We start from the raw sequence: 14,840 nt of genomic DNA on the forward strand, positions 1-14,840 counted from the left end.
GAATAATATCCAGTTTCCTGTTGTTTGTTTGCAGATTTACAGCTGATGAATTAGCAGGCATTACGAGTATGAGAGCTTCCCTTCTCCGCCAACACAACTAAATAATCCCTACCTGAACACTAGCCCACTGTCTCCTGGTATTGTGGTGGGCAATGTTGTCTTTAAAGATGGAAGGAATCCAGACCACCATGCTCATTCAGCCCAAGGTTTCCAGGGGCACCATCTAGACTGGAGTCCTGCATCTTCTCTGTTTTAATGATGCACAGAAGGGTATTTTTGCCCATAAACTGACCTAGTCTTCCATCTTCCGAAAATATACAGTTGTGTATCACAGCCATGATAAGAAATGTGTGCTTTCTAGACAACTCATTAAAATGGATTTGATATATGCTGCCTGCAGACCAGTGTAGCATCCTAACTAGGATACCTGGGAGTGATCCACAGACATTTAACATTTAAACTGTACAGATAAATAAATACATACATATATGCATTACAGCTGCTAGGGATCATTAGCAATAGTCAGATGATTTGATTTAAGAAGTCAGTTCCTGGACTTTCACACAGATTACATCCTGCAAGTTACTTTTTTCACGATTTGATTTTAGAAGATAAATATTTTTCAGAGTTTTTCTCAGGCACTAGACGATTTGATTAACACAATCAAAGGCATGCAATTGACCTATAGTGCACACCCAACACCTCATTTCTGTGTGTTAATTATGTACCGCTACATAGATAAATGTACACTGAAAAGCCAAAAGGAAGATATCAATCTGTGCTGCACATAAGAACATAAGAAAGCCTGCAAACTAGAGAAGGCCATTCGGCCCATCTTGCTCGTTTGGCTGTTAGTAGCTTATTGATCCCAGAATCTCATCAACCAGCTTTTTGAAAGATCCCAGGGTGTCAGCTTCAACGACATAGATTCATTCTTCAATTTCATTATCTCCCATGTGGTATTTATAATGGACATTTTTATTGTCTTATGGGAGAGAAGCTGAATATTATGAATCACTTTGTGAGTTTATACTGATCAAGTGAGTCATACAACATTTCATTATTTTAGAATATGTTCTAAGCATTGAATAATACATCTGTAAATGTTATAAAGAATAACAGAAACAAGGTAGGTAATAATAATAATAAATAATAATAATAATAATAATAATAATAATAATAATAATAATAATAATAATAATAATAATAATAATGTGGGTAATATTTTAAATATATCGCATTACACTATAATAAAACAATAATTACACATACTGGTGTGTATTTACAATGCAATTACTGTGTTATCATACATGCAATTAAAGTGATGCTGTATAACTAGATCCTTAAATTAAAAGGCGTCATTCCTTAAACTCTAAATGTGTGTCTGTTGCAATAAACTGTTAACTGTGATAACAGGTAGTAATCTATTACCAGAGTATCAACACTGAAACAAGAGCTGAATAACTTATGTGCATGTTAGTGTGGCGTATTCTTTAATGAGTTCTGTGTAATATCAGATGTAGTTACTGCAAACCTGATTGCCTGTCTGTCACAACCACTACAATAACTATTATTTGGTACAGGATTCAAAGTTAATGTCTATGTGCTTCAAATAAATACTCACCACCAAACTGCCAAAATGGCTTGATTTATGGAAGTACAGTAGAATCTGTCATATCCGATTGAATTGGTTTCAGAGGTACATTGGATATGTGAAAATATTATATCTCAGAGGGAGTCAGTGTAGTACATTGTAGGTGCTGTATTACCGTTGGAGTGTTGTAGATGAACAATGTCAGGTATATCGATGTGTCTAAAACACCAAAGTATGGGACTGTACTTGTACTGACAAAGAAAATACATCAAAATGATTACAAAATGAAGCATTTGCAAAGCAGCATTCCAAATACAGTTCCTACTGTGCTTTCCGGGGTCCATGCCAAAGTCATCCAACAGCTTTCTTTTGCACCATGAGCACGTGTTAATGCAAGACAAAAATGGTGTTTAAAAAAACAGCATGCGCACAAACACAAACTGCCTTTGGAGGTCAGGGAAAATCCTGTTTCAGCTTTTAAATGCACAGTAACTAGAATACAGTCTCTGTCTTCTTTCTTGTTTTCTTCTATTCAGCGTGGTTAAACTGGGCAGCTTGTTTTACGTGAAGTGACAGCATGTAAAAAGTGAAATTCCCAAATGCATCTTTATTTTTTTTTTATCTCTAACTCAATCCATTCTGTCTGAGAGCTGAATTTACTGTGTTAGACCAGTAACAAAAAGTGCATTGATCAGATTCCATCTGTACTGTTCAGTTGGTAGCAGTAGCATGTGCAAATGACACATGCCAGAGAGTTGGATATGGTTGGATAGGTTGCAAAAAGAACACATGGATCAAATAGCCAGAGTGGGCCAAGCTAACCATAAAAGTTATAAATAAGTAAGTGTATCCTACACTTTGGGGAGTGCTGTACCTTGCACAGTAATGCCTGTTTGCACGTGGGTAAAATGAATGCGTGTTAATGTTGCAGACACCTGTCAGCTTTAGTGGTAATAGTCCCAGAGGATTGGATATTAGAAGTATATAAAAAGGGTAGACATTGTTTTTGTTCAAACAAACCACTTGACCGGTTTTGTATAATTGTGCTATTGTGTCTTCGCAAAAGCTGTAACACTTAACATATATGTGCAAATGGTAAAAAGAGAGATGCACAGCAATTGACTAAAAATTAAACACACTGATTCATAACCCATGCAAAATATTCTTGATGTGTTAATGAGAACATTGAAACCGGTTAGGTTTGAGAAGTTATAATGTATTTTATTTTGCTATTGTCCATTGCACACTTATCATGTAATTGCAGATTGGCTTTTAAAATGTGAAATACCAACAGTACCACCTTACTTTAAACCATTGACTTTCGTGTGTGTGTGTGTGTGTGTTTTATTTAAATGTATTATTACTGCTATGACTAACTGTGCAGTTTCTGAGTGGGTCAGTTTCATTCCTCGTTGACATGGATCTGTTGCTTTATATGAATGTAGTGTACAATATTCGATAACAAACATTCCCATCTACTGTTGCACCTTGCGTATCAAAGCTGTAATAAGTGAGAGTGAATCTTATCTGTTTTACTGTATGGAATAGATCTGGTGTGCAATGACCTTAAAGAGTAAGCAGTGGCATTCTGAAAAATATAACGTTTCATGTCCGCAGATGTTGCTACAGCTGTTACATACCTGTCCTTTTTCTTTTAATTGTTTTCAAAATGTCCGCTCTAGTGCACTGATTGTGTAAGAATTATGCCCACATTGTCAAAAAGCTAACACAGCAATAACAATTCCATGATGTGGTATGGAACAGAAAAGCCTTTTTCTGCAGTCATTTAGAGGACAGAGCTCAAACTCCAGTGCACTACAGCGGACATTTTGAAAAGAGCTTTGAAACAGGCTTTAAAATTGTAAGTGTAAAAAGTTGTCAGGATGTTAACAATGAAATACTTATAATACTTATTAGTTTGGTTGGTCCCTACACCTCTCCTCTACTGCCTCACAGAATGACCATGGCTCCATCTTCACCAGGTAGTTTATCTCTCTGCACGCTCCTGAGTTCAATACTGGGGTCTTTTCAAACGATCTAAATGTTGCAGATCTTATTACTGCAGCTGTCTGATCTGGCAATGCTACTGGGTGCTCTATGGTGTTTTTACATGACTTTAAAAACTAAAGTGCACTAAAGAGACTCACTTGCATGCCCAGTTAGAGATGTTCCTGTGTTAATAATTTCATGATTTAAAGGGAGGCTGTATTTAGATGTGCCATGTTTTATATGCATAGGCCCCAGCGACAGAGCCGGCTGTTCAGAGGCATCTATTTGCGATAAGAAGAGGGATCACTGGCACTCCTTGAAGCCAGGCATGGAATGCAGATCATCAATTAGGCAGTGGTACTCAACTCCAGTCCTTGCAGAACCTTCACAGTCCAGGTTTTTGTTTCGACCAGGATCTAAATATTTGTTTTAAGTATGTATTGCTTTTACACCAGCTCACTCAAGTTTAATCTTTGAAATTGTCTGGAATGACAGTTATCACAATTCGTACAGTTGTATGATAAAATATGAAAAAAAAAAATGGTTGAAACAAAAAACCTCTAAAGAACCAGAGGACTGGAGTTGAGAACTGAATGAGACTGATTGAAGCTGGTTTGACAGACCCTGATTAGCACTAATCTTGGACTACCTTACCTAAGAAAACATTAGATAGTCCAAGATAGGGGTGTAGTGCTAATAGGGGTCTGTGAAATCAACCAATTGGCTCCAGGCTTACTATATAAAGAAGCTGAAACACAGGCAGTGTGAGACTGTCAGGAATCCAGCAAGGACTCCTGTGCTGACAGGAGCTGTCCACTTTGCACTGGTGCTGAAACTCAAGCTGCAACAGTGTCCTGGTTAAGTTCATTTCTTTGGCTATAAGGAACATGATTTCCTTTTTTAAAAAGTGTTTTTAAACCTCTGCCAAGATGACTCCCAATGCATAGTAGTTTGATTCATTCTGTGTTTTACAGTGAGTTTAAAAATATCAGGTGGCAAGCTCAAGGTGTGTTTAATTAACCTGGAATGGATCAAACTGCTATGCAATGGGGAGTCTTACTGCAATAAATGGTCCTGGCAATAAACCTGTTTACTACCACAGATTTAAAAATAATAATAATAATAATAATAATTTCCCCATTTCAAAACAATAAGCCAGCCTGTTCTTGATTGTATTTTGTAAATGTCTATTTATTAAAGTTATAACTTTACTGGACAGCACATCACAGCTGCTGACTCTGGACACATGTTAAATGTAATGAATATAGATAAAGGTAACTGCAATTGGCATTAATGGTACAACACGTAAAACTTGAGTTATCCCTATTTACAGGTTTGGACTATTTATTTTAAGTACCTTAACAATAAAGCACCCCCCCCACCCCTTCCCAAGTGCAGAAACCAAAAATATCTGTGTGAGTGCTCTTTGTAGTTTTCTACCTGTTGTTGACTGAAATGGAAACAAAACATGACACCTTTCACTCTCTGTGACTGATTGCTCTATGATCACGCAGAGTTTCACTCTCTATACTGGGAAAGGGATGAAAGGCAGGTTTGACAAACAGCAGCGACACATGTAACAATTCAGGGTGCATTTATAGAGCATTCACACACCAGCGACAGCACAGGATAGAACGGTTTAGGAATGCAACCTTGGTATCTTGGATATAGTTTAGGATATTGTTTCATGAACACTGCCGTCAGTATGTCTTATGACTTCACTGCTTCTTGCCACTTACATTTTACTGAATGGGTGATCACAAGATCTTAGTTCTAGTTAAAAAAAAAAAAAACACATACATTAGATGAATTCTTTTGAAATGGATTCAGTTTTTTTTTTTAATATATAACAACACCACGGTTTTGCTGGGAGTTTTCTAAAAAGTAGCCTCAATGTAAAGGCTAATTACTAATCTTACTCTTTAATTGTTTTGTTTGAAAATAATAATGCCTCACTAACCCTTAACAAAGCACTTTGTATGTAAACAGACCATCATTCTCATGTCTTCATGTTCCTTTCCAGTTTTAAACAAAGCATGTACAATATCTTTAAAAAGCATCAAACCTTCTTTGAAAAGGAAGATATAGAAAACATATAGCAGTTGTTTTATTGTCCAGATAAATATTAGGAATGTGTAGTACATGATCAATACACCACTGAAATTATGCTGATGAACTATGAACTCTTAATTTCCTTTCTCTTTGATGCTTTTACTGATTAAAATTGGATCCTTCAAGATGAAACTCACATTGATTGTTATTTTTAATGTATATATATATATATATATATATAAAAAAAACATGTCTTTATTTAAATAGACTAATGTCATGGTTTTAATGGAATCAAAATGGAGAGAAGACCTTGTTGACTGTAAAACTTCAGGGTGCCTATTATCTGCATGCTAACGTCAGACAAAGATTGACTGTAATAAGCTCACAGACTAATTTACATTCGCTTGACAAATCAATTTGAATCTCTTGACAGGTTAACGTGCCTTTTGGGAAACTTCTCTCCAAAATGATCCTTTTCTCGTCCGCTCTCCCTCTCACTCTTTTAGCACTTCTCTGTGTCACTCATCTCAGGTAATTGCATTGCATTACTTTCAACTTTAAATGGCTCCCGTTCTGCACATGTTTCTATCACAATGACTTTCCTGTTGACATCATTAGCCAGCTGAACAGGTTTAAATGGGTTATTTTTAGGCTGGACTTCATTGGAACAGCTGCACACTTACTGGTCGGTGCCATTGCTGCTCATACAAAGTGCTTTTGAAAACATACGCAGCTCATTCCATTACTGTCATCAGACTCAGAATAACATTTCCATCAAGTGAATTTTACTGGAATAATTGGACAACAAATTCTAATAAGATTTTGTGATCCCCTGGATTTTATACTGCATTTTTACAGCACATAACAGTATTGAGTGTATATAATTAGAGATGTTGTGAGACTGATAACACTTTAAATTGCAGATCCAGTATAAATAATTGTTAACAGATATTTAAACGTGCTACAGGTGATGCTAGAACAATGAGAAACGACAAGCGATAGCAATGTGGTGTTTATAACTAAGGCAAACAAAAACCTTGCAATTCATGTAGTGTGTCACTAAAATGACTGTGGAACAAACTGCTGTTATACAGTATAAGTCATCAGTTTTAATGACAACCTCATATATAGTAACTGACGGATCATTAACAGGATTCTTGCAATGTTGTCTTTTTTGTTTGTTTGTTTTTTAACACCAATTGAAAAAAAAATGTTTGGAAATTTCACAACAGCTCTGTGTACCACAGACCAGCATTGCATCTGTGGAGTGAAAGCTGTGTGTACCACAGACCAGAATTGCATCTGTAGAGTGAAAGCTGTGTGTACCACAGACCAGCATTGCATCTGTGGAGTGAAAGCTCTGTGTACCACAGACCAGCATTGCATCTGTGGAGTGAAAGCTGTGTGTACCACAGACCAGCATTGCATCTGTGGAGTGAAAGCTCTGTGTACCACAGACCAGCATTGCATCTGTGGAGTGAAAGCTGTGTGTACCACAGACCAGCATTGCATCTGTGGAGTGAAAGCTGTGACACTCCAATGCCACAACAATGGTTATAATAATCACTATGGTACCTCTGTCTCATCGGTTCTAAAGTATACATCAATTAAAAAATCCTTTCATTTCTGTCGTGTACGGTCTAGCTGTGGTGTGCAAATCACCAGAACAGATGTGCTCCAGCTTGTTAATGTGCAATGACAGTTGTTGGTTCCCTGAACATACACAATTTCACTGCACCCTTGTAATCACCTGGAAACCAGGGATATTTTGTAATAAAAACTGCCACAGTGTTTTTTCTTCTTTCTTTTCTTTCTTCTTTCCAGAACAAAACCACAGACTTAAAAGACCCCCGAACAAAAAATCTTAAGCAGCGCACCCTAGCTCAATACTGTGCACTAGCTTAAAATAAAACCACGACACCTCAGTGCAACACAGAGGCCACATAAGACCTAAGTTATACACTGAAACTGACTTTGCTGTCCCATTAACTAGTATTTGTAGGGGTCTTGCAGAGTCTTTCTCCTTTATGAATGTTGTCTCGTTGCAATCCATCACGGAGACTCCTGACAGCTGCGTGCGATTTTGAAATGTGACGACCGTCTCTTAAACAGGGGGTTTAGATGAGTCTTCATTACAAGGTGTCTGTAAACAACTGTAATATCTGCCGGGAACCCTCCTCCCATCCCAGCAGTGTAGCAGGTCTCAAATGGGAAAGTTTATTTGCATTTATTTATTCATTTGAGTTTTTCTGGCGGTCATTTTTTTTTAAACCCCTGCCCTAGTTTTACAGGTTATCTTATCACCTACAATAGCACTGACATCATGAAACTAGTGTGTACGTGCACATGTTTGTTTTGAATACCCTGATGATATAATGTGGGGGGGGGGGGGGGGGCATTGTGAATGAATACAACGATGGTAAAGGGCCTCCAGGCCTCCATGCCTGTATGAAGCAGTTTTGTTATAATTGTTCTCTGTTCCTGTGCGGTTCAATTCTTCAGGGTAATTAAAGCTGTTCTAATTCCCAGTATCTGTGTCCCCATATTGCAAGGAATATTAACTGAGCCAGTCTGTGGTGCTTATATCCCTGTGCTGTTAATATCACATATATTCAATTAGAAATATGACAAGCTTACTAAAGGATGCCACTCTTCTAAATGGCAATTCTTTCACTTTGGTCATGTGTCATTATTTTGAAATAAAACTGTGAATATACGTCTGTAGCTATAATTTCTTTTTGAAACACAAAACTTAACAAAAGTGTATAAAGCACATCCTCTGAATCTGACACAGATGCTTGCCTCAAAGCCCTGATGTAAATCAAGTCTTTCTAATCCGGGTTATTTTAGTTTTTTTTTCCCCTGTGTAAAGTCTGCAGCCAAAAAAAGAAAAAAAAAAAAAGAAGCCGTGGCCAATATCGTTGGGAGTCTGCTGGCAGTTGAGGCTTTGGGAAGTGTTTGCCTAGGAATTATAGTCTAAATGCCGCAGCAGCAACGGCTTTAGCTCAATGTGACATGAATGTAACCAAGTGACAGTCAACAGATGGTGCTCTCCACTGTAGTGGATTGGAATTGAGGTACTGGAGACGAGATGCTGCCTGGTAATGATGGCTTCTTTTCTATGGCTGTCAGGAAACCTGTGAACACAGGAGAGAAGAGCATGCACATTAGCAGGGTTCCTTACACCCTCCACCCCCACTGACAAGAGAGAATTAAATTAGCAGGGTTCCTTACACCCTCCACCCCCACTGACAAGAGAGAATCAAATTAGAAGGGTTCCTTAGACCCTCCACCCCCACTGACAAGAGAGAATCAAATTAGCAGGGTTCCTTACACCCTCCACCCCCACTGACAACAGAGAAGCAAAGATGCTTCTTGAAGCCGTCGCAGTTATGCAGTGCCTAAATGGATTTTTAAGTGACTACCTGCGAAAGCCTGAAAACAAATGCAAGTAATGTAACTACATTAAAGTCACAATCGTCAGCGTTGGTAAAATAAATATTGTTCAACTGAGCTGAATGGACTGTCAAGAGTGGGAGGAATGTGCAATAATATTTAAAAAAAAAGACAGCCAAATAGTTCACGTCACTGGTACAGAGTTTTTATATTTCCTTCCACCCAATACCTCACAACATTTTTGTATATTCTTTGTATTCCACATTTTATACAGATTTCATTAATTTATTTTGTCTTAACTGTGCTTTGGTTTGATATGAAAGCATAATGTGCGGGAGTGAATTGTACAGTGGTGACTCACTGAAAACAATTCAGAACCAATTAGTGCTTTCCTCCAGGTGTGATTTGAATTAGTCACGATACCTTAAAAAATATAGTGTAGCCACTCAGTCCAGTAGATACACGCTTATTTTTCATGTGTTTGTATTAATGTTAAACAGAATATAATGAACTGAATGTAAACACTTAAATACTTATTGTGTGTGTTGCATTGTCAGGACTGTTTTTAATGAGAAAGCGAATTCTTTAGTGCGATTCACAGTACTAGCCCTTGTGACAGAAATACAATGATTCTTGGTTATAAATCTCCCTCCCGACCTGTGAGGGCGCTAAGCAGTGAGAACAGAGTTCCCTGGATGGGCTGGCCTGACAGTTCTTTCCCAGGGTTCAAGGGAAGTCAGCCAGCTAGAAAGGGGATGGGACTCCATTGCAATAACGCATTGACCTGGAAGGGAAAAGACATGGCAGCTGCAGATTGGAGAGGCGGTTGCACTCGTTTACCAAGGGGTCATGTGTGACAGCATAAAAGGGGACAGAGAATCTCAATCTGTTCCTTCACTTTGGTTATGAGAAATAACCCGAAAGGACCCGCGCAGTATGAGATAACGTATTTTGAGTGTATGTTTTGCCTTGTATATAATTGTTGCTTGTTGTATTAGAAGATGGCTAACATGTTCTGGAGCTGTCGCCAAGGGCCAGCACAAAACCCTGAACAGCAGGGATACCTGTGTTTATTATATGGGACTGCAAACCCGTTATTATTTACCCTGTGCAATACACATTACTGTGCATTGCTGGGGATCCTTATTTGTTCACCAGACCTGGATTGTATTAATAAAAGCACTTTTCTACCTGCTCTGTTCATTGCGCACTGCATCACTCCTGCACTGGTACACAATCAACCAACCACTTTGTCACAGTCCTTTAATACAGGGGTTTCCAAACTGGGGTAGATTAATCGGTGCACATTTTAATAAAGGTTTCAATCTTATAGTGGCTTTCCTGCATAGTAATACTGAAAAAAATCTAAAAAAAATAAAAAATAAATAATAAGCCCAATGGGAATTTGGGCTTTTCAAAAGCATTTTTTTTTTTTTTTTTTAGTAAATGTAACACATTTTCAGAGAACACCCGCACTTTTGGGACACTGTGAGTCACATACCTGACGACATGACACAGAGGAGTGAAATGAGTTTCCATTGTCTTAATCCACCATTACAGGTACTGCCATGTACTTGGCTTCCAGTGCTTCTACTTTTATCCGTTCTGAATCTTGTTAGCGGTACCCAAGAAAACTGTGGCTATTGACAAGTGATTGCTTAACCTGCTGTCATAATCAAAAATCAGAGAAAGTAATTCCACAAAATTACCTCTATTTGAGGAATTATTGCCTTCATTGTACCCTCTGAATGCTAGTTATTGATTTCCAAAGTAAAGAACAGAATCAATCAAGCGTTTAAGAACCTTAAGATTTTCTCTTACTTGCTCATTGTGATGTATTGTATCCCTACGCTTCTGCTCATCCAGTTGAACATCTATCCGGGTTTGTCCAGTTGTTCTGAGTGTTACAGTGGCTTGCGAGTGACTTTGGGAATGCTTGTGTTTTTGTGCTGCCTTCAATACACATCTGTGACCAGGCTGGCTGGTGATGATGTCAGACCAGGAAAAGAATGGACACGGAATGTGAAGTGAATTGCGCGGTTGCGCCGGTTTATTATAAATGGACAAAATAAAAGGTTTAAACACAAAATACTTGAACACAAAACAAAACAGCACGCTGGCCAAACAAACAGACAAACAAACAGTGGACGAAACAAACAAATAAGTATCATGCTGGTCTGCCAGCAAGCTTCTTTTATGCAGCTGTACCGAGACTTGATTGCTAATCAATCATTCAATTGGAATCTCGGTACATCTGCACGTGAACTAATTGTGCTCCCCATATGTGTACTGTATTCATAATGGGTCAATTGCAATGTATTGAATTTAGTATGGAGCTGGGAACTCAACAGAATTCTAGCTGATATGGTACTATCTAAAGATCATCTCCATTTATCTGTTTTGATGCCAATTGTGATGTAAAAATGCACACTGCTGACTTGGGGATCAATTGATCCCAAACTTTAGCACAGACCTTGGGTTAAACTCATCATTCCCTTCCTTTTTGGGAGTGTCAGTGCGTGGAAGAGGGGGTGGATTGAATCATTCTGTACTTCTTCTATATTCCCTCCTGCTTGTAAAGAAGAACTTTTATCAGTGTTTTCCTCACAATATTTATTGTATTTTAATAAACCTTAGTAAATTATAGCCAGTACTATTTTCAAAATACATTCATTCTAAAACTAAACTTCCACCTGTTACAGCAGCGCAGAGCACGGGCACTTCCACCTGTTACAGCACCACAGAGCACGGGCACTTCCACCTGTTACAGCACCGCAGAGCACGGGCACTTCCACCTGTTACAGCACCGCAGAGCACGGGCACTTCCACCTGTTACAGCACCGCAGAGCACGGGCACTTCCACCTGTTACAGCACCGCAGAGCACGGGCACTTCCACCTGTTACAGCACCACAGAGCATGGACTCTTGCACCCTGGAACAGCATTTACTGTTTATTGTATTTGGGTCCTCAAGCCCACTGTTTAAATACCCTACACCATGGCTAGTAGAGGGGGTCGTTTATTTTAAATAAACCAGGACTTTTTGTACATACACTCTCTGTAGTGGGCATTGTACCCTTACCACACCACTCACATCCTGACAGCGACATATTTACAGATGTCTTCATTTAATTTTTAAGACACAAATACAAAATAAGTGACATTTTATAGCCAGTTATATTCATTTAATTGAATTACTGGTAGCTGGGAATACATTTAGTGGTGCTTCTCATACAACTTAGTACTGAAGTTAGTCTAAAGAATTGCTGGACTAACTTTGTACCTGCCTTACACACCTCTAGGGGGCAGATGGCTGTTACATTGTGATCATTGCAATTGAGATCATCTTTAACAGAGGCTATCAGGAGAGGTTTAGTTCATTGCAATCGCACTATTGCAAGCCCTGTCCTCCGTACTAACTCTGAGATGATCTTCAGGTAGTTTGCTACAGCGAGTACATTGCAATTGCTGCAAAATGTCTACACATTTAATCAGAAGAACACTAAATAAAAAATAAGCCAGGAGAGTAGCTGTGTTTGGCAAAATGACCGGCGTCTGCTCTTGATGTTGTTAACAGCAGCCAGGAGCTGTGCTTAGTTGAGCGCTCACCGGTTTGTAAGTGTGGGGTTCATGATGTTGAGGCTGTAGTTTGGGAGGCTCCTTTGATATGTGTAGTGAGAGCGATGGGCCATGAAGATACTCAAGTGTCTTTAGATTGCATCAACTGTGCGTACACGGGACTGCAGCATAACTGCCAGAATCTGATGGCTCTGTTATTAAACGGTTCACAATCACTGATGGCAACAGACCTTTTTCAAGGGCTGTGCCTTGACAGAGCTCATCAATCAGGATACAGATACAATTGAATGATCTGAGGTGTGCTCCATGCTGTGTTTGTGTTCTTATGAATTTGTGTCTGAATGAGATATGATGTCCATTAAGGGAACGCATTCATTTTCAATCATCCTATTATCGCAGGTGTAATCAGGATGTCAAGCCATTTTGGGAAGAACATTCTTGATACAAAAGGTCATATTCTCAAGGGTATGTGCGGTGAACTAACCCAGGACGCAAACTAATGGAAACGGTGAGTTGGAAAATGGAAAGATCGCTGCACATCTTGTGATCGATTGTTTAAGGTTTTTAATGCAAGTAAACATTAACTCACCTTTTCAAATAGAACCCTCACCATGCATTGATTCATTGTGAAAGACACTTTTACAATGCTGGCATTAAAATGCAGTTTGTCAGTCCTCATTAGTGTAAGAGCCAGTGTGGATCAGCTGAGATCATCAAAGATGAGGTGATGGATACAACCGAATGAAGTGCATAATGCGAACAGAAAACAGTGTGCTGACAGTGGATTCTGACAAGCTACATATCAAATCTACGTTTACAACTTGTGATGGATCTGAAGCCTAGACAGCTGGGGACTCCGTTGCTATTCACCTTCACTCTGAGGCTGTTTACAACAGGGAAAAATCTACAGAACGGCAGTAATGTAACTCTACAGCCTGCACACTGGCTGCAAGCAGCCCCTGTTTACAACATGGAAAACACTACAGCACTTTGCAGTGCTACAGGACAGCAGTTATGCAACTCTACAGCTTGTTCTCTGTGCTCACTGAACCTAATTGAACTTATGAATTAATGTAGCAAAGCAATTAAAATACTGAAACTAAGTTAGAAGGTAGAAGCACTGCAGCAAAGTGTCAGTTTTTGTGATTGAACGTTTCAGGTTATAAGTGCTGTGCAGAGCTGTGCAGAGCAGGTGAGGGCAGTCATTGCAGAGACAACAAGACCTGCTTCCAGAATGTATAACCTACCCTCCCTAACTCCACTCCTTCAAAACACTCAAAGTGTAAGATTCAAGTTAGAACACAAGCACTCAAGTGCTTCGCCTACTGCCTTCACCAGAGTGGAGACCACACTGAAATGCTTGTCTAGACTCTCTTACGAGGGGAAAGGATACCATAGCGAAGGGAAGGTAGAAAAAAGAATGAATGGAATTCATTTTATTTTTTTTTGCCAGAGAGGTTTTCACAGTAATATTGTGGACCAACCCTAGCTTGATTATTAAAGTGGTCTACTTAGAAGAAGAATTATGCAATATCAACACCCGAAAATTTTCATGAAACCACTGCCGACTGTCAGAAGCAGACTGTGAGTGGTATATTGAGATCACTATAATAAGCTGACCAATAGTTTAATGGAAAGAACAGCTGGCATACCCCCCCCCCCCCCCCCCCCCCCCACACACACACACAGATCAGCAGCAAATGTACTGCAGAGATATTGACATGATCAAGGAAAAGGTACAAAAAAATATTAAGACTAATTTATTTTGCAGGTCTCCTGAGCATGATTTATTTTCCAAATCATCGAAGGAATGAATCATTTCCCATTTGTGTGCAGCCCCAGACCGAATCTCAGCGTATGTCCCCGAGAACAGTTGCCCGTGGCGTTTGTCTGTTTGAGCACCCGCTTGATTACTGCACAGTGTGCGGGCGTCATGGCTCATTAACCCGTGTGTGACTGCTGATTTACTGTTGCTTTTAAAAACCATGTTTAAGATAACACTAGGCCAATCACTTTGGAAGAAGAATCGACTGTCCTATTAAAAAGCAGAGCTCTATACAGTTTTAAAAATCATGTTTTTAATTATTTGAGAAGCTTACTACTTTATTAGGCCTATTCTGAAAACATCAACTATTAATACAATCAGTGCTCCTGATAAGCTGCATAAAATGACTTACGCATGATGTTTTAATTTAATGCGAAACAAATACTTCTAGCAATTTTGCTGCACA

General features: G+C 38.9%; 1 protein-coding gene across 1 annotated transcript in view; it reads right to left on the reverse strand.

The window, feature by feature from the left end:
• Positions 1-4,716: 4,716 nt before the first annotated feature.
• The window catches only part of LOC121304646 (chemokine-like protein TAFA-5), a 77,467-nt gene continuing 67,343 nt past the window's right edge, over positions 4,717-14,840 (reverse strand). Inside the window, exon 5 of the mRNA XM_041235907.1 lies at positions 4,717-8,772. Within this exon, the coding sequence (XP_041091841.1) occupies positions 8,764-8,772 (9 nt within the window). The 3' untranslated portion in view covers positions 4,717-8,763. The remainder of the gene's footprint in view (positions 8,773-14,840) is intronic.

This window comes from Polyodon spathula, chromosome 39 (genome assembly GCF_017654505.1).
Source record: "Polyodon spathula isolate WHYD16114869_AA chromosome 39, ASM1765450v1, whole genome shotgun sequence".
NCBI classification, from domain to species: Eukaryota; Metazoa; Chordata; class Actinopteri; order Acipenseriformes; family Polyodontidae; genus Polyodon; species Polyodon spathula.